Source organism: Pelodiscus sinensis, chromosome 6 (assembly GCF_052426305.1).
Source record: "Pelodiscus sinensis isolate ZL-2025 chromosome 6, ASM5242630v1, whole genome shotgun sequence".
Taxonomy (NCBI): domain Eukaryota; kingdom Metazoa; phylum Chordata; order Testudines; family Trionychidae; genus Pelodiscus; species Pelodiscus sinensis.
The window spans coordinates 72,893,174-72,912,240 of NC_143057.1; the positions used below are offsets into that span (position 1 = coordinate 72,893,174).

General features: G+C 40.5%; 1 protein-coding gene across 2 annotated transcripts in view; it reads right to left on the reverse strand.

Moving 5' to 3' along the window:
* Positions 1-19,067, reverse strand: part of SLF1 (SMC5/6 complex localization factor 1) — a 75,906-nt gene that overhangs the window by 39,253 nt on the left and 17,586 nt on the right. For both annotated transcript variants that reach the window (XM_075932142.2, XM_075932143.2), the window contains exons 5-10: positions 16,957-17,119; positions 11,829-11,963; positions 9,066-9,119; positions 7,258-7,416; positions 4,428-4,594; positions 502-639 (exon numbers count right to left, since the gene is read on the reverse strand). In XM_075932142.2, coding sequence (XP_075788257.2) covers positions 502-639; positions 4,428-4,594; positions 7,258-7,416; positions 9,066-9,119; positions 11,829-11,963; positions 16,957-17,119 — 816 coding nt within the window. The remainder of the gene's footprint in view (positions 1-501; positions 640-4,427; positions 4,595-7,257; positions 7,417-9,065; positions 9,120-11,828; positions 11,964-16,956; positions 17,120-19,067) is intronic.

Below are 19,067 nucleotides of genomic sequence, written 5' to 3' on the forward strand. Positions count from 1 at the left end.
TTTTACTGCATAAGGCAATCATACAACCGTTTACGTTGATTAGTGAAGATGAGAGATAATACACGTGCTTATAGATTTAAGAATAGACAGCATACATATTTTAAGTGAAAGGTCTTCTACATAAAATTTTGCTAAACATTAAAAAAAAAAATCTAAGAACTCCAAAGCTAAAAATATCACCCTTATGAAATAAAATAAACACCAATCCATACATATAATATAATGGGAAAATAATATGAAAAAATTAGACAAAATTCTCCATACTAACATGCAGGCAGAATATTTGTTAAAATAATGAAAGGTAGCTATAAATTGGCAGACAAATGTGAAGTTTCACAGGAAACATTTAACAAGACCACGGCCAAACACCACTTGCAAACCTCTAGGAGTATAGCATCGCATTTCAGAGACAGTGAGTAAAGACACAGTACAATTCCATTGAGAATTAAGAATAGGGTTTGAATTTTTAAACAATGTAAAGTATTTTCCTATAAAACTTACCTTATGGTTAAAGCCTGTACTTCTGCCTTCACTAAATTAAAGAAAAACTTGAGTAATGTTTTGTGAACCACCTTCTGTTCACTTATTTTTTCTGAAACAGAGACTGTATGACAAAAGCTTTTGGAGTAAAGGCAAGATCTGAAAAATAAAACAACAGGAAAATCTTTAAGTTTCAAATGATCTACTGACTAATAAGTGCATGAGGCAATTCTGACATTTTAGTTCCAAAATTACAGTAACATACTTGAGAGTTTTTGTAAATGCAATCATATCATCATTTCAGAAATAATCTTTATTAATAAAGTGACAAAACAGTGACCCCATTACTGGTGTGTCAGTTGAACATGAAAGCGAGAATAACGTAAGGATTCTTTAACTAGATCAAAAAAGCTTGCTCAGGATGGAACTTGGCATATACAATATCAATTTAGGAGGAAATTTCTCTATGTCCAGATTAAAAACAAACAATAAGTTAGTTGGGCAAAAAGCTTGAACTTACTAGTGTACAAAGGGTCAATGCAAGGCACTACTCATTACAGTTCTATTTTGAAGCCTTGAATAGAATTTAAGTGATCAATAAATCTTGTGCTGGCCCAATGTACAGGGTGAGTTTTACTCAAATTAATTTTTACTTAAAAGACATTAACTTGTGTTTCTTATATACTGCAAGTAAATACATATTTACATACTAATACCACTGCTGTTTTAAGGCCAGATTTTGAGAAATATTGAAAATATATATTCTGAGCTGGCATGTTCATTGATTAAGGGTTTGAGCTCATGTGTTTTCTGCTGGCGGGGAGGGAGAAATTTAATTAAAGGTGTAGGTTATAGTGTGAAGTAAATTATTGTTGCATTTAGCACATTTCCTTGCACACTGGAGGAAGGGAATTCCTTGTGGAGGGGCAGAGTTCTTGTTACATTTATAAAAAGGCTTTAATTCAAAAAAAGATTGCCTCTCACGTTTCAAAATATAGTCTGAAACTCTAAACCTTTATTCAGGTGAGTAAGGGTTTCTATGATTAGATCCTATTTGCATATTATTTAAGCTGTGCCTTGATAAAACTTCACAATTTAACAATATAAACTGTATTAGGAGCAAGAGCAGAAAATCTTTTCCAGTTTACATTTTTGGGAGAATTTTGACAGCAGAAGAGTAAGTAAATATCTGAGATTTTGGAATATAATTGTCGATAGAGCTCTTCAAATCTTTGGCACAAGACTTAATTGCAGAAAAAAACACAATGAATCATTTTGTTTTTATGCAATTAAGTCTTGTGCCAAAAATTTAAAGAGCTGTATCAACGATTATATTCCAAAATCTCAGATTTGTTTAGTATCTGAACATTAATGGGTTTATTTCTTGTTTCTTTTTTAATTAAAACCTCATTAGCTTAAGTTTCCCACATTGAATTGCATAACCCATCTATTATTCCAATATCCCATGTCTGTTGATGTCATTCGGCGTTTGAGTGCCTTCCTTCTCTTGGCAGAAGCCTTCTGAGAATTGTGCTTTGCAATGAATTCATATACAAAATTGTTAGTTGTCGATTTACACTAATTGAACTTTTTCCCTCTTCACTCACACCCTGGAAAGGTTACTATTAGTTCTGAGTGAGTTGCTTTTTCAAGCCCTACACATAACATACAACTTTTAAATACATGGAGTTGCCTCCTGCTTTTCATCCACCCACAAAAGAATAAATCACCCCAATCTCTTTTCTAATCTGTTTAGTTTCCATCTACTTCCTCAGTCTGTACAGGCAGTCCCTGGGTTATGTACAAGATAGGGACTATAGGTTTGTTCTTAAGCTGAATTTGTATGCAAGTCGGAACTGGCTCCAGATTCAGCCGCTGCTGCTGAAACTGACCAGGGGCTGACTACAGGAAGCTGGAGGCAGAATTGCTCTGCCCCCAGCTTCCTGGAATCAGCCACTGATCAGTTTCAACAGCGGCTGAATCTCGAGCCTGGGACAGAACAGCTGGACTGCCAGGTAGGTCCCTGCAGGACCAACCCGGCAGCACCCCAGCTGCTCTACCCCAGGGTCCACAACAAAAGCCTGGTCTGCTGGGGGGAGAGGGGCGCACTAGCTGCGCCCCTCCCCTCCCCCCAGCAGACCAGGGGCACTGGGAGCAAAGCGGCAGCAGCGGCGGGGTGCCGCGCCTCTGAGGCTTTGCTCTGGCCGCTGCCGCTTTGCTCCCGGTGCCTCTGGTCTGCTGGGGACCGTCTCCAGCAGACCAGGGACACCGGAAGCAAAGCCGCAGCGGCGGCGGGGTGCCACGCCTCTGAGGCTTTGCCAGAGCAAAGCCTCAGAGGCGCGGGACCCCTCCGCCTCCCCGGCTTTGCTCCAGGTGTCCCTGGTCTGCTGGAGACGGTCCCCAGCAGACCAGGGGCACACAGAGCAGCTTTTCTCGCCCCGGAGGTCGAGGTGGTGGGACCGCTGCGCTCTGGGCGGTCCCGCTGCCTGCGAGCTCCGGGGCGAGAAAGCCCCGTTCGTAAGTGCGGATCTGACGTAAGTCAGATCTGCATAACTCGGGGACTGCCTGTACTTAAAAGTATGGTGTTATCAATTTTAAAATTTTAGTATTGAATTATTTGATAGAGGTAGGAAAACATGACCACATTAAAGACTCCCTAAACAGCCAGAGCTTTGGCATGCTACACAGCTATGGTACTAGCACCTGACAACTTAAACTATTACGGCTTGCCACAGTGACTTGGCTCCCCATCCTAGGCTTACTGCACTGACCCTGTCTACCTGTGCATAACCCTCCCATCTGAAGATTGCAGTACAAACTCACTTACCTTTGTTCCCCTCCTGGTAACTCCACACACAGTACACTAGGAATGCAACAAGGCTATGAATACATGCAGCTCATGTCTTCTCTGCAAACCTCCGGAAGAGGTTTCCACACTATCCAGTTGTAGCCTTAATGGATGACCTGTGTGTCTGATTGTGGTGCAGAGGAATGTGCATTTTGGCTGGATATGTGTTAGGAAATACGATGGAGTTTGTTGTGGAGGGAAGTAATCAACAGCCAGTCATCATATTACCCAAATGCACACTAAGACAAATTATAAAGGCTGCCTTGAACTCGTGATTTAAAAATGAGAAATGTGCATTTTAGTGGCCTTACCTGTAAGTGAATGGAGTTTGTATGTGAGAGTAACAACACTTTATACTTACAATTGTTTGAGAATATGGATTGATGTATTTAAAACACGTTAAACTAGACAAGATATCACAGTGATGAGCAGTGAGGTACAGTCCCTCTTTCAGAGATGGAATTAATTTCTGGATTTTACAAAAATCATAGATAGAAACCTGAATTTCTCCTTCTATCAAATGGAAAAGGAGAAACCCAAAAGGCTGCTGTGCAATGACTTGTGTTGTATATTGATTAATTACGACCAATGCACAAGTTTGCAAACTTCATGTTTAAAACCAAAATGCAGCATGAAACTGCATATTTGACAAAATATGATTTGTACTGTTTTATTTGCAGGAAAATAGATATACAAAACCCAATACTAAAATACATTGATTCAGACTGTCAAAAAGCTACACAATATTCAAATAATTATAGAAATGTAAACAAGGGGAGAAACAAAAAAAAGTATAATTTTTCCCATTGACAACCATTTTCAATTAGCTCAGATTAAATGAAATTTATAATAAAAGTTCTGAAATGTACAAATGCTACTCTACCTATAGAAAACCTCCACTTATAATGAACTAATTACGTTGAAAAAGTGACTTCCATATAAGAGCTTCCCCATGTCTGTAAATTCTATAAATGTTTTAATTAAAAAATAAAAAAGTGTGATACTATTTTTTCCACTTTTCTAAGCTTTTAGAAGGGTGCCCCACACTCAAAATAAGAGAACATGCAAACAAAGAAAACCCTTTCCAGCCACATCTTACCTCACAAGCATCTCTACTAGAGACCATGTTCCTCTCATGCATACAGGACACTGAAAAAATTCCATATAATATCTTAACATGGAAGGTGACTTCCAAGGAGGATCAAGTTGAAGAAGCATATATAAGATGTGAAAAAATTTAGCAGAGAATACTGTGTCCATATTTCCCTGTTTTAAAAATAAGAAATAAAAAGTAAAATAAGAATGTGAAGAATTCATGTTAATTATACTCATTCTAAACTCAAATACACTGCTGACAAATGTTGACTTAATATTGTGTGGGCAAGAGGAGTGATGTAAGAGACAAAATATTGTAATTTGCACAGAAAAAGAAAAAAAAAAGGCTAACTTGAACCGAAATGGTATTCAGATCTAATAGAAACTAGTTTGCACCAGAGTTTATACCAATGATTTCCATCTCTTTCAGGGGTAGGGATAATGTACTGTAAGTGTGCATGCAGTTACTTTAATGTACAGCGTCCTGTGCATTGTCTTGCCTGCTACTACCAATTCAGATCCCTATTTGTGCAAGTCACTCATTTTGCAAAAAAGTGCACATTATACTACTTGTTTAACACTTTCTGACCAACTTACAATTCTTTCCAATCCTTACCTGTTTCCTTCCAATTTTAGTCTATCCAGAGAGACCAAGATTTCTATTGCTGCCAACCCAAATGACTTACATTGCATTTGGTAAGATTATTTTTTGGTTTGACTCAAGATTTGATAAATACATTTGACTCTGGCATTGTTTAGACAAGATTTCTTCTAAGTCAGCTCAATATCCATGCCTTTTTTATACCAAATTACTGAAAATCCAGAAGTTTCTCAAAGTGCAGAAAAGATTCAATCTCACTGTTCAATCTTGCTTTCTGCAACTGTTTTTACATTTACATTAAAGGACAATATTTAACAGTACATGGATACAACATTAATAAGGCTTATGAAAAATACTGTTTGGTTTCTGATTTTTTCAATTTAAATAAATTTTGCTGGAGAAAAAATGAGAGTTGAAGTTCATGCACAAGCATTTTGCTTTTATTCATGGTTGTTCCATATGGTCCTAAAATAGTTATATATAATATACATTAAAGTCTCAGATACTACAAACATGTAACTCACTATACTAGTTATAACTCGTTAATCATACATAGTATAGACAGTATACAGGCAGTCCCCGGGTTACGCGGATCCGACTTATGTCGGATCCGTACTTACGAATGGGGCTTTTCTCGCCCCGGAGGACGCGGGCTGTGGGACCGCCCAGACATGCCGTGGTCCCGTCACCCGCGTCCTCCGGGGTGAGAAAAGCTGCTCCGCGTCTCCCTGGTCTGCTGGGGGTGGGGGGCGCAGCTAGTGCGCCCCCTCTCCCACCTCCCCAGCAGACCAGGCTTTTCTCCGGATGCCTGTGGTAGAGCAGCTGCGGTGCTGCCGGTTGGTCCTGCAGCGCCGCTCTCGGCGCTACTGGACCAATCCGGCAGCACCCCAGCTGCTCTGCCCCAGGCGTCCTGATTCAGCCGCTGCTGGTCAGTTTCAGCAGCGGTCGAATCAGGACGCCTGGGGCAGAGCAGCTGGGGTGCTGCTGGGTTGGTCCAGTAGCGCCGAGGAGCGGCGCTACTGGAGCAACCCAGCAGCACCCCAGCTACTCTGCCCCAGGCGTCCCCAAGTCAGCCGCTGATCAGTTTCAGCAGCAGCTGACTTGGGGACACCTGGGGTAGAGCAGCTGGGGTGCTGCCTGGTTGGTCTCCGCAGCGCCGAGGTGAGGTGCTGTGGGGACCTACCCTGCAGTGCCCCAGCTGCTCTGTCCCAGGCATCCAGATTCAGCGGCTGTTGAAACTGATCAGCGGCTGATTCCAGGATGCCCAGGGCAGAGCAACTCTGCCTCAGGCTTCCTGTAGTCAGCCGCTGGTCAGTTTCAGCAGCGGCTGAATCTGGATGCCAGTTCCGACTTACATACAGATTCAACTTAAGAACAAATCTACAGTCCCTATCTTGTACGTAACCCGGGGACTGCCTGTACTCCTAAATGAAGTAATGCCAATAGTATGAAAAATATATTTATTTACTCAATGTGAATAATTTTCTGTCTTGTATGATATGCTGGGATTTTCATTATTATCAACATCAACAACCATGGGCTCAACGCCCGTTTGTGTCCCATGCCTCCCTACTTCCTTCCATCTTTCCCTTTCCAGTGCGGAGTGGCTTAGTTTCTGTAGACTAGCTCCACATCTATCTACTATATCATCTACCCATTCTCTGTGGGGTCTGCCTCTCCTATTCAGACCATCCATTAAGACCCTGGTATTTGGCATAACTTTTCACTCTTTGTTCATTCTGCAAATATGCCCGAATAGCTGTAACTTCTGTTAACAGCTTCTGTAACTCCTTCTGCAGTAGGTTCTCTTTTGGGTGTATCTTCCTATATAATTCCTCGTTGGTGACCTTCCGCATCCATCCCATTCTCAGGCTCTTTCTTTGACAACTCCTCTTGAACACCAATATCCTTCTCTTCGAATCTTTCATTATCACCCATGTCTCATATCCGTACAACATGCTGCTAAATACACACGTCAAGATGCTCAGCTTCATTCCTAAGCTAATCGTTTTGCTTTTCCAGATCTTATCCATTGCCTTTTTTACTTTATCAAAAATACATTGACAGTATACTCTGATGAAATAATGATTAAGGGACTGTTGGTTAAAGAAATGAAGGATGAAGACAGTATCTCTCTTTTTTAAAAAAAAATATACTGTTGGTATCTGATTAATACCATAGTTTTTATATTCCCCTGTTTAATACTGTGAAAACCCAAACCTTTAGTTCTCACCTGCAGCATATGCTCTAGAAGAGAATGAAGAAGTTGCACAGTAGGAATGGAGTATTTTTGAGTGGCAGCAAGATCTGTGACTGCATCTGTAAAGAAGTGTCCTTCTACTAGTTCTTCAATTATACACAATACACCTCTGGAGAGATCAGTATTTTCAACCTAGGAATGAAATTTTTTGTGAATAACTGCTTAGAAAGAATGGTTGAATAAAAGATTTATAAACACAGAACTATCTTAAAAAGAAAAATGAGAGGCAACTTAAAGTTCAGTCCCTTTAGATACAAAAGGAAAACATTTATGAATCTTTATACAAAATGTATGTAACTTTGTTCATTACATAATAAAGTAAAGTAATTAAGGTAAGAATTTATTTTACAGAAAATAGCAGTTGTAATGTAATGTAAAGTAATCCCTAATTTGTAGCATGATCCAGAGATATACTGACTGTCTTCTGCAAGGGCTTCATTGCTCCTAACCCTACTGATTTCAACTCCCATTAAGAGCACTCAGTACTTTTCAGGATATGCTTACAATCTCCAGAGATGGAGTCTTTTATTATTAATTGTTATTAAGGCCCCAGCAGTTTTTCTCTATTTACTCTCTCAGGCCTCATCTACACTGGCATGTGGGGGATATGTAGCTACATGCTGCACTGAAGCACAGGAAATGTTCACACTGCAGTGTGTAGCTATGCATGTCAGTGAAAGGCTCTGGTAGGGGGGAAAAACAGTGGCTTGGAGCCTTTCCTCACCACAAGGACTGCTCCAGCAGCAGGATGCTACACTGCTAAAAAACAGTCGTATAAACTGAGGGAGTCACTGCTTAGGCATGTAGAAAGCCATGTAGGGTATACATGAGGAAGTTACTCACCTTCGTGCAGTAATGATGGTTCTTTGAGATGGGTCCCTGTGGGTGCTCCACTCATGGTGTCGGGCTCATCCCGGCGCCGGGATGAGCCCAACACCACGAGTGGAGCACCCACGGGGACCACTTGAAGAAGAACCGGAGATTCTGGTGCATCTTTACTCACCTAAGCAGCGTCTCACCATCTATACGGCTATTTATACCTGTCCTGGGCGGGGGGGGGGGGGGGGGGGTGTACAGAATATACCATATACAGCACCGTAAGTAAATATGGAGCCTAAAGGTACATATTATAGGCAGTCTTCACTCGTGTGTGTGACTTCTGGTAGGAAACTTCCACACAACAAAGTTTAAGCCACAGGATGCCACACATAATCACCCCCATGATGAAACTCACAGCAATTTCCAATGCCTGCAACTGTCAGTTCCTTTCTGAGATAAAGATGTTAAAAGATGGTTAATTGTCCTATCAATTAGTCGACTACATGATTTATATCGACTACATGATTAAATGATAAGGGAAGGTGCTCTGCCTGGCTCGTGTAGATCCAGGAGCGAGCCCTGCTGAGTCTCCGCAGTTTAAATGAAGTAGGAGCCGGGTGCTGCTGGAGGGGATCAGGTGACACCATGGAGCCAGCACTGGGGGAGAACCAACTTAAAAGCCAGCCCTCCCTGCACCGTCTCCTGTCTCTACTTCTTGCTGCTTTTGTCACAGAGACAGCAATGGTGGGGGTGAGGGGGCAAGAGCGAGTAGTCAAATACTCGACTTAGGCTTATTGGGTAGTCGAGTACTACTCACTCACATCCCTATTCTGGGAGAGGTGAAAAATTATCAACTGAAAAACCTGCTCCAAAAACAGATCTCTTGATTCGGTGAACATGAGTGGATAAGTGTTAAACTGCTTTAACTTACACCTTCAGAAATCAAGAATTAAAATACTTACTTTTCTACCACATCCATTCTCTTGGTCTATTTGAGAAAATTTCTGTTTCACAGTCTGTAAAACAGAAGTAAATCAAGGGCATAAATGAAAACCATTACTCTGGATAATGACAAAATAGTATCATTTAATGACCAGCAAAACATGCTACAATGTTAAAATTATATATTTAGGCAAATTTAACATATAGATCTAATTAGTTATATTTCTATAAAATGAGACAGTACACTTTTGAAACTTTTAATAAGAGTAGGCTTTAGCAAGAGTTTCCTGAGCTAACAATCTGGGCAATTTTATTTTTCAAATCTAACTTGCCCAGCAATATGAATTAATGCATCATTCTCCACTTTTTGTTTCAAACTATATAAATTCACGGACGACTGGTCCATCAATGGCTATCCCATCAATAGAATAATGATATTCCTAGCTTCTGCCAGAAGCTGAGAATGGGCAACAGGTGATAGATCACTTAATGATTACCTGTTCTGTCCATTCTCTCTGGGGCACCTGGCATTAGACACTGTCTGAAGACAAAATACTGGGCTAGATGGACTTATGGTCTGACCATTTGGCCGATTTTATGTTGCGATATGGTATATACACTAGTGTTTATTCTGTAAAGTGCTTTGGAAGCCTATGAGTTAAAAAGAACTAGATATAAATGTAAATTCATTGTTACATCCAGCGAGGGGCAACCAGTATCATCCTATTAATGGACATTCAAAAAGTGCAGCCATCGTTGTGAACAACCCTTTGGTAAATGACCTCCCAATACAACCATCTGTCCATCCAAACATCCACAGCAATTACCATTAAGGAAAATAATGTGGTAAAGAGATGTGTAAGATAAGGATGTTAAATTAATTGACTAGTCGAGTAGTAGGGGCTCTTGTACATTTCAAAGGAGGAATACAAACACCACCTGCAGCCCTGGGCCAGCGAGAAGTCCCGCTGACTCTGGGCTGCACCTGGGCATTCCACCTTTGAAATGTACATGAGTCCCCAGTGGGGGCTCTTGTGCATTTCAAAGCGTCAGTGCAGCATGGAACCTGGGGTCAGTAGGAGACTAAGAGTCCCTCGCTGACCCTGGGATCCAGGCTACGCAGCTGCTTTGAAAGGCCACTCAGAGCCGTGGTCAACTGGGGACTCACCAGCTGACTGTGAGATCTGTGCGGCATTTCCCCAGAACCCAGGATCAGCTGAGGACTCCATAAGTCTAAATTTATTAATGTGTGTTTTCTGTATCAGGGAATACATGAAAACTACTAAACAACAATTTGCAATCAATATATTATGGTGGTTATATCTGCTGTACTAATTCAAAACAATTAATTGCTCACTTTTCTAAATGTGAAATAATGTCCTTACTTGCATCATCATCATCAACCACCACCATGGACTTATCGCCTGTTGATGTCCGATGCCTCCCTCACTATTTCCTTCCACCTTTCCCTGTCCAATGTGGAGTGGCTTAGTTTCTGTAGACTAGCTCTGCACCAATCTACTATATCATCTATCCATTCTCTGTGGGGTTTGCCTCTCCTATTCGGACCATCCATTATGCCGAATATCAAGATCTTGACTTTTCGCTTGTCATTCATTCTGCAGATATGCCCGAATAGCTGTAGCTTCCACTATATAACCTTCTGCGATAGGTTCTCTTTCAGGTGATTCTTCCTATATAATTCCTCTGCGGTGACCTTCTGCATCCATCGTAGTCTCGGATCTTTTTATAACAACTCCTCTCAAATGCCAATATCCTTCTCTTCAAATCTTTCGTTATCACTCATGTCTCACATCCATACAACTTGCTGCTGAATACACACGTTTTCAAGAAACTTAGTTTCATTCCTAAGCTAATCGCTTTGCTTTTCCAAATCTTAATCCATCACCTTCAAACTTGCTCTTGCTTATTCTAGTCGCTATTTCCTTCTTACAGTCTAGATCATATCATGTTGCTCCCCAACTATGTGAACTTCTCTATATACCCTAGTTCAATCCCATCTACACTGATCTTCCTTCCTCTTTCCTTATCTTCAAATACCATTCTCTTTGTTTTATCAATATTCATAATCAGTCCGTACTGCTTCCCTTCCTCACTTAGCACCTGCACTGTTCTTGCTAACTTCTCTTCATCTTCCTCAATGATAACTATTCATCCACGAACCTCAAGTTGTTAATTCTCATCCAGTGCACGGATATCCCTTCTACTTCTTCCTGAACTTCATGATTAAATCAGTGATATTATTAAAATGGTAAAATGCATTGATTATTGTCCCTAACAAACTCCACAGAGCAATCAGAATTCTTCATAAATCTTAGTAAAATGTTGCTTGTTCAGAGATATCTTCAGATTTGAGAAGAACATGTTAACATAAATATAGCTATTTAAAGGCCAGTCATAGGAAGACTAAAAGACAATCCAGTGGTTTTGCAAGACCATTAAAAACTAAAATTAAATAAAATGACCAATCTATGGCATTACCACTATTTCATGTAATCCATCATTTCTACACTAGATACATATTGATCACCTCATAACAGAATGGATCTAAAATCGGTAATAAGATGGTACTGTACTAAATAAATACAGTACAAAATTTTTAAATTTCACAAATTATAATATCAAGTTACAATTTCTGCAGATGCTAAGAAATCTAATGTTATCTTTGTTACATTTGTGCTTGAAGGGCAAATATATCTAGGGAGAATTTTATTACATCTTTACCATTAAAAGTTTGTACAGTCCTGTTTTTTTTTTCTTACCTGAGCAAAATACATATGCTTTATTAATGCATTTTTCATTGCAGTAAGTTGCATATCAGACATTGTATCTCTGGATTCTTGTTCAGCTAAAAGATGGTTTATTTGGATATCTTCAGGAATATGTTGTATTTCATTCTGTGTAGGTCAAAAGATGTATTAACTTGCGTATAAAGAGACAGATGTCTGAAACAACTCTACACTTTTTTGTCGTCTTTAGATATTTTTCCATATATTCTTTTATAAAGTTTATTATAACATTATTTTGGACTAAAATAGAGTGTGAAATTAAAAGATAGCTATTCCAGATTAGTTCTGTGAGGATGAGCTCTCTCATTTTGAATTAGCTTGATCCAGACGTAAAGGCCCTCTTATTCCAAAATACAGGTAATGGAATAAATAGGGTTGTGGCGCCTGTCTCCTTCCCTTTCCCCCCACCTTTCCCAAAAGTCAATTTTTTAGAATGGGAGCTGAAGTGAAAGTACCTATTGCAAAACAAACTAGTTGGGATGTGTTCATCCTTACACTTCAGTGAGAGCAGCAATGCTAGCAGTAAGAACTAGAAGACTAGTTCACACAGTAATAAGCAGGCAACTAATAAAAGGTGATGTTATGTTTATAAAAAGTTTCAGTTTTTGGCTTCAAGAATTGCATATTTCACCCCATATTCCAGACTTTTACCTCTCAAAGCTACAGATCGATATAAAAAATGTTGTATTATATTTCTAAAAAGATAAGTTTGCTGCACATTGTAGAATTAATTACTTTTGGCAATTTGGGAAAAGAATTTAAGAGTCCTCCTTTCCCCCAATAAAGTGGTCCTTGAACAAGGAACAGGTTCCCCACCCCCCATAGTCACAGAGTTGACGGCTACACGATCCATTTGACCACGTAGTCTGACCTCTTGAATATCACAGATCATTGCATTTTATCCAGTTATCCCTGTATTAAGACTAATAACTTGTATTTGGCCAAAACATGTCTTCTAAAAAGGATCCAGTCTTGATTTGAAAACAGCAAGTGATGGAGAAACCACAACTCCTCTTGGTAGTTTGTTATACTCATTAATCATCCTCACAGTTCAAAATTTGTGCCCAACTTCTCATTAGAATTTGTCTTGCTTCAGTTTCCAGTCATTGGTTCTTGTATGCCTTTCTCCGTTAGATGAACCATTAGGTACCTTTAGACCAAATATTTTGTTCCGGTATAGGTACTTTTACACTGTAATCAAATAACTTTTTTTTGCTGAATTTAAGTCACTCACTGCACAGAATTTTTCTCAGTCTCTAAATCATTTGTGACATTCTTATGCTCCCTTTCCAAAATACCAATATTCTTTTTAAAAACAGGGAGGCCAGCACTGCAAGCAATATTCCAGTATCAGTGTCACCAATGCCACACTGACAGGTAAAAATCACCTCCCTCCAAGAATCGCATTAGCCACAGCATTACATTGGAAGTTCATGTTGAGTTGCTTGTCTATTATGACCACTAAATATTTTTCAGAGTAACTACTTTCCAGGATAGAGTCCTTTATTTTGGTGGTTCTTACCCAAGAGTTTGGGAACCCTGGAGGTAGGGGGGGGACTGTCAGCACTTTTCAGGGGGTCCACTATGCAGAGCCAGTACTAGACTTGCTGAGACACAGGGCAGAAAGGTGAAGCCTCATCCCATAGGATGGAAGCCTGGGGTTCTGAACTCCACCACTCAGGGATGAAGCTAAGTAATGTAGCTTCTCGGGGACACCAAGCAATTGCCCTACTTGCTACCCTCCAATGCCAGGCCTGGCTTTTAATTGCAGAAAACCAATTATTCTGATGTAGATGGGCTGTGGAGTTTTTAATAGTATGTTGGGGGATGGGAGCCTTGGAAAGAAAAAGGTTAAGAAGCCCTGCCCTATTCTGTACATTTGGCCATATTCCTTGTTATTTTATCACTAGGGCCCTACCAAAATTCATTGTTCACATTGGTCAATTTCATGGCTACAGATCTTAAAATTAGTCAGTTTCATGATTTAAAGTGTACATTTGATACTTCATGGTGTTGTAACTGTGGGGATCCTGTGGACCAAGGAGTTGGAGGGAGGCTGGGGGGAGGGGTGCGGTTCTAAAGCTGTTGTAGGGGGATTGCACGATTGCCATATGCTCTTCTGTGCTGCCTTCAGAGCCCAGAAGGAAACTGCAAGTGCTACCTTTGGAGGTGGGCTTATAAAGCAGCATAGAAGAGAATAAGGCAATCCTGTAACTGGCCCTCCCAGCTGGGAGGCTCCTAGAGGCAGAGGTAAATCCAGCCTCTTCAGTACTTGCAGAGAGTGCCCCAGCTGTGGGCTCCTAGGTGCTAATCAGGGTCAGTGGTGGATTAATGGTCCCCAGACAATTTGAGAAGTGCCTTGACAGGAGTTGGTGGGGGAGGGACAACGAGTGGAAGCCCTGAGTCTGAGCGACCTGAAACTCACGTAGCAGCTGTCAGAGACAACAGCCCTTAGCTGAGGCACTCCAAGTTTTGGGTGCAGCCATGTATGGGTGGGGGGAAAATGGGAGCAGCCCCAAGCCAGTCAAGAGCTATGAAGGCTAGAGATGCAAAGGATGACAGTCCCCAGCTCAGATCCCCAAGCCTGGCAGGAGCTGCAAAGGGCAGAAACCTAAGCCCCAGCTGGAACCTGAGCATCCCCCAGCCACTGGGGGAGGGGTGGAGCAGCAGCTCGGGCAGGAGCCAGAGATAAGAAGCAGCAGAAATCCAAGAGTTCAGGCACACCAAGCCCTGGCAGGAGCTATGTGCAGACGTAAGCCCTTAAACTGAGAAGCCTGAGCCCAGAAAGGAGCCAAAGGGATATACCACCCTCACTTCAGCACTGCCTGTGGAGGTGGGTCTGATCTTTTCCCACGACAGCCACGCAATAGAAGAACAGGTCCCGTCCCCCTCTAGCCTGCTCATTTCAAGGTCAGATTTCATGGGGCAGGACTTATTTTACAGTCTGAGATGTATTTTTCATAGCTGTGAAATTGGTAGGGCCCTAGTTATAACCATTTGAATTTGAGATTCACTTTGAGGGAGTAATAAACTAGGGCCCAATCCTGCAAGGTTCTGTGTAACAAAGAGGTCTGCCTGGTTTAAGAGGTAGAGGGGAATGTGGCCAGCCAAATCCTGTTCACAGAGTTCTAGAATAGATACTGGGGAAGAACAACTGGTCTGAGTGCAATAGCCGAGTGTCTAGGAAAACCCTGGTACCTGTCTCTTTAAGCGATGCAATTTCTGTGGGCTGAGGTTCTTCTCTCAGCCAACCAGGACAAGGCTTGGGGACAAAAGTAGTACATAACATAAATGTTCCTTTTTTTTTCCCTTCCATGCATGGAATAAGTTTTGTTATGTCCACCAAGGCATGTGTAGATGTGCACCACCAGTAGAGACACATGATGCTGGTTGTGGGCACTCTGCTGATCATCTATGCAGCATTTGAATCTCTTCTGGGTAGCTTCCCAAGTGCTCTGCTTAGAAGGAACACTGCATAAAGTGCCTCTTCCCTCATCAGAAGTGATTCAGAGAGCAAAGAGGTTCCTGCAGAAGCCCCTGAGACTCATGGTGAAAAAGGGCTAGGGTGGTACGATCTTACTTCCCAACTGTAAAAGGAGGCAGAAAGTCTGCACTCCAATGGAGATGCATGGAAGAACTATTAGGAAACTTTTGTTTTTACTTCTGGGTTTTTTTTTTTTTTTTTAAAAGGTTTGTCAGCTCAGGTGGAACTGGTGGAGGGCAATTTAAAAGGAGCAGAGAGAAGCAAAACACAAGCCCTGGAAAGTAAGATGTATAATCCCTCAGCCTCAGCTAAGAGAAAAGGATTTGGGTCTGGAGAGCCACTGGAAACTATGTGGGAAGAGTTAATGTGTTAGACTCCAGAAGGAAATTCTGATTTTAAATACTTCAATCTGTGGAAAGTTAGTGAGTACTGAAGGTGCCCTGCCATGAAGAGATGCTCTGGAGGTACCATTCCTGCTACGTCAGCAAAGCACTCAAATGTGTGCTGAACTTTAAGCAAGAAAGAAGTCTTACTGATTTCCATGGGACTACTCGTGCTGAGCATTAAGCACATGTTTTTGTAGTTTGCTGATCTGCCAGTGCCAAACAATTGAGGAAATAGCATTCATAATGCCAATCCTATAGGAAGCTTTAATGCAAAATTCTGAAAACCCTAGTATGCCTTTAGCCCACAATGCAAAAATGAGATAAGTTTAAACGTACAATTGTCACAATGTCAAGATCAAGAAAAATTTCAGTTCAAGTTTGTGGAGATAGCACCACGTTTCATTTTGACATTAAGTAATTTTAGTGACACACCATTTTAAGAGGGATAAGACTCAATCAAAAAACAAGATAAAATGAAGGTTGCTTCCTTGTAAGTTGAGTCTTCTGCACATGCACATTCCTGGCATAAATGGACCAAATCTTCTAGCAGGTCTTGGGCCCTTCCCCACCCCCTCACTGTTCTTGAATGCTCTAAGGGGGAGGCTACAGAAGTATTATGCTCCAGCTGTCTCAGTTCCTTCTACCACCTCCTTAAATCCCCTCTTCCTCAGAGTCCTAACTTCATTTATGGAAGGAAGATGGAGAATTTGCTTATGCAGAGGTAGACTCAAAGAATACCAGTTCCAACAGCTCAGAAATATTAATCGAACATCACTAGATTGGTTGGATAATTAGATAGCTAAGGCAGCACCGACACCAATCAATTCCAACAAAGCCAGGCCAGAAAGACCCAATGAGATTCCTGGTCAGTTTGCTCAAAGAGTATACCTGTAGCTCTGTAACAGTATGTTTACAAGTAACAGTAGTGAATGAACAGTAATTAGAAGGCATTAGCCAGTTGTGTGCACAAAGAAAGAGGGTGCTATTGTATCTGATCCAGACAAAAGCAGAATGGAAAACATGGATACACACTATCTTCTCAATTATACTTAAAACCAGTTAGTATATGCTATTTAAAAAGCATTAAAGAATTTTTAAAAGGAGTTAATTTTTAAAAAATTAAGTAGAGAGAATCCCTTCCTCTATTGTTTATTGATTACAACCCAGTGATTTATCAACTTAGCAGTATTAATAATGAAGAATTAATTTCAGTTAAAAATGTTTTACTTACCTCAAAAAGATAGTCTCCTATATATTGCACAGGATAATATGATGCCTCAAAACAATTTTTCTCTCTCTCTGTGGTGACACTTTTATTATCAGTGAATACATGAGTAATAGCTTTTACTGCCTTTTGTGGTAGATAGACAGTTGCCTTTCCAGCTTCTAGAACTCTAAAACAGTTTAAAGTATGTATATACTGTAAATAATTTGTTTTAAAAAGCATTGTTAAATGTTAAACTACAATGTATCCAAAATTAACACAAAATGAGCGGGCACTGAGTCACTCTTCCTTCCATAGCAAGCTAACTTAGCATTTGAGAACCCTGCAATAAGCAGGTAACCCAAGTAGATAGTACTGTCTTTTCAGTTTAGAATGGAGTTCTAATTTCTTTAATCTTTTAGAAAGCTTCTAACAAGTGCACTTTTATAAAACTCAAACTTAGTATCAATATAGCTATGGTTTATTAAAATATAGTGCAAGATATCTAGTGGATCTTTAACTAAATGAAGAGGGATTTATTGAAAATGAGATATTGTTTTCCTTACCCGTGAATTAGAACTTACACAAAAAAGACCTATACTGTATAATTTGGAGGCACTGGGTACAGTTAGTCCTACCTAACATAATACCCAAACAGCTCAACTAATGTTTCTGGCCCATTATGTGTAATTTCTTCCCCATACACAACTTCCAGAGATGCACTGCTGCAATTTATATTTCTAAGAAAAGATGACAGGTAACAGAAGGGGTGAGGAGAAAAGGGAGTCTTCTAAATTGGTGGTTGCATATACTAGAAAAAAATCAAATTAAAAAACAAAATGTCCTGGTGTTGCCTACTTATATATGTACCAGCTAGGTTAGTCATAATTCAGGGAAAATCAGAGGAGAAAAAACAAGCAACACTGCTATTAAGAACAGTTTGGGATCTACCAAATTCATAGACATAAAAAATGTACCATGGAGGATGAAATCTGGTCTTGTGTGCACCTTTATCTTTTGTGTACAAGGCTCATTGATTAACTGTGTACAGTTAGGCTGTGTCTACACTGGCATGATTTTCCGGAAATGCTTTTAACGGAAAAGTTTTCCGTTAAAAGCATTTTCATAAAAAGCACGTCTAGATTGGCACGGACGCTTTTCTGCAAAAGCACTTTTTGCGGAAAAGCGTCCATGGCCAATCTAGACGCACTTTTGCGCAAAAAAGCCCCGATCGCCATCTTCGCGATCGGGGCTTTTTTGCAGAAAACAAATCTCAGCTGTCTACACTGGCCCTTTTGTGCAAAAGTTTTGCGCACAAGGGACTTTTGCCCGAATGGGAGCAGCATAGTATTTCCGCAAAAAGCACTGATTTCTTACAGTAGGAGGTCAGTGCTTTTGCGGAAATTCAAGAGGCCAGTGTAGACAGCTGGCAAGTTTTTCTGGAAAAGCAGCTGATTTTCCGGAAAAACTGGCCAGTCTAGACACAGCCTTATACTTTCACATCCCTACCTAGAACAGCGGCACTGAAAATGAAGGAAGAAAATGCAACAGTGATAACTTGTAATGGAATGTTCTTGAACCACAGCTGTTTACTGTCCTTGATAAGAAGGAAACTGGCTTGTTCATATTCTCTGCCATTAAAACAATACTTAACACATTTTGCTGGAGAAGGGCACAGGACAGCTTAATTTCCCCCTGCTAAGAAAGAAGAAACCATCTACAACTTAATAAAGTAGGTGTTAATGGTTCTGCATCTTTTGGAATGGGGTCATAGCCAGTGTTACCTATTAGCTGAGTGTTTGGGTTGCCACTGAGGAGAGCTTTAAATACAGCCGAAATGATTAGCAGAGCACCCACAGCTGGCACCATTTGTTTCTACTGATGGTGCATATCTGCACATACCTTGGTGCACTTAATTTATTCCACACCTGGATGGAAATAATTAGAGGAAACATTTGCCAGGGCCCACAGTTTCTAAATGCAAGATGATTATACACTTACAAAGAGGTTTCAGTCTAGTAGTAACCTAAGTTAATGTTATGAAGATAATAAGGTGATAGGAAACAGCCAGCATGGATTTGTAATTAATAAAACAAATCAGACCAAGCTGATAGCTTTCTTTGATAGGATAACAAGTG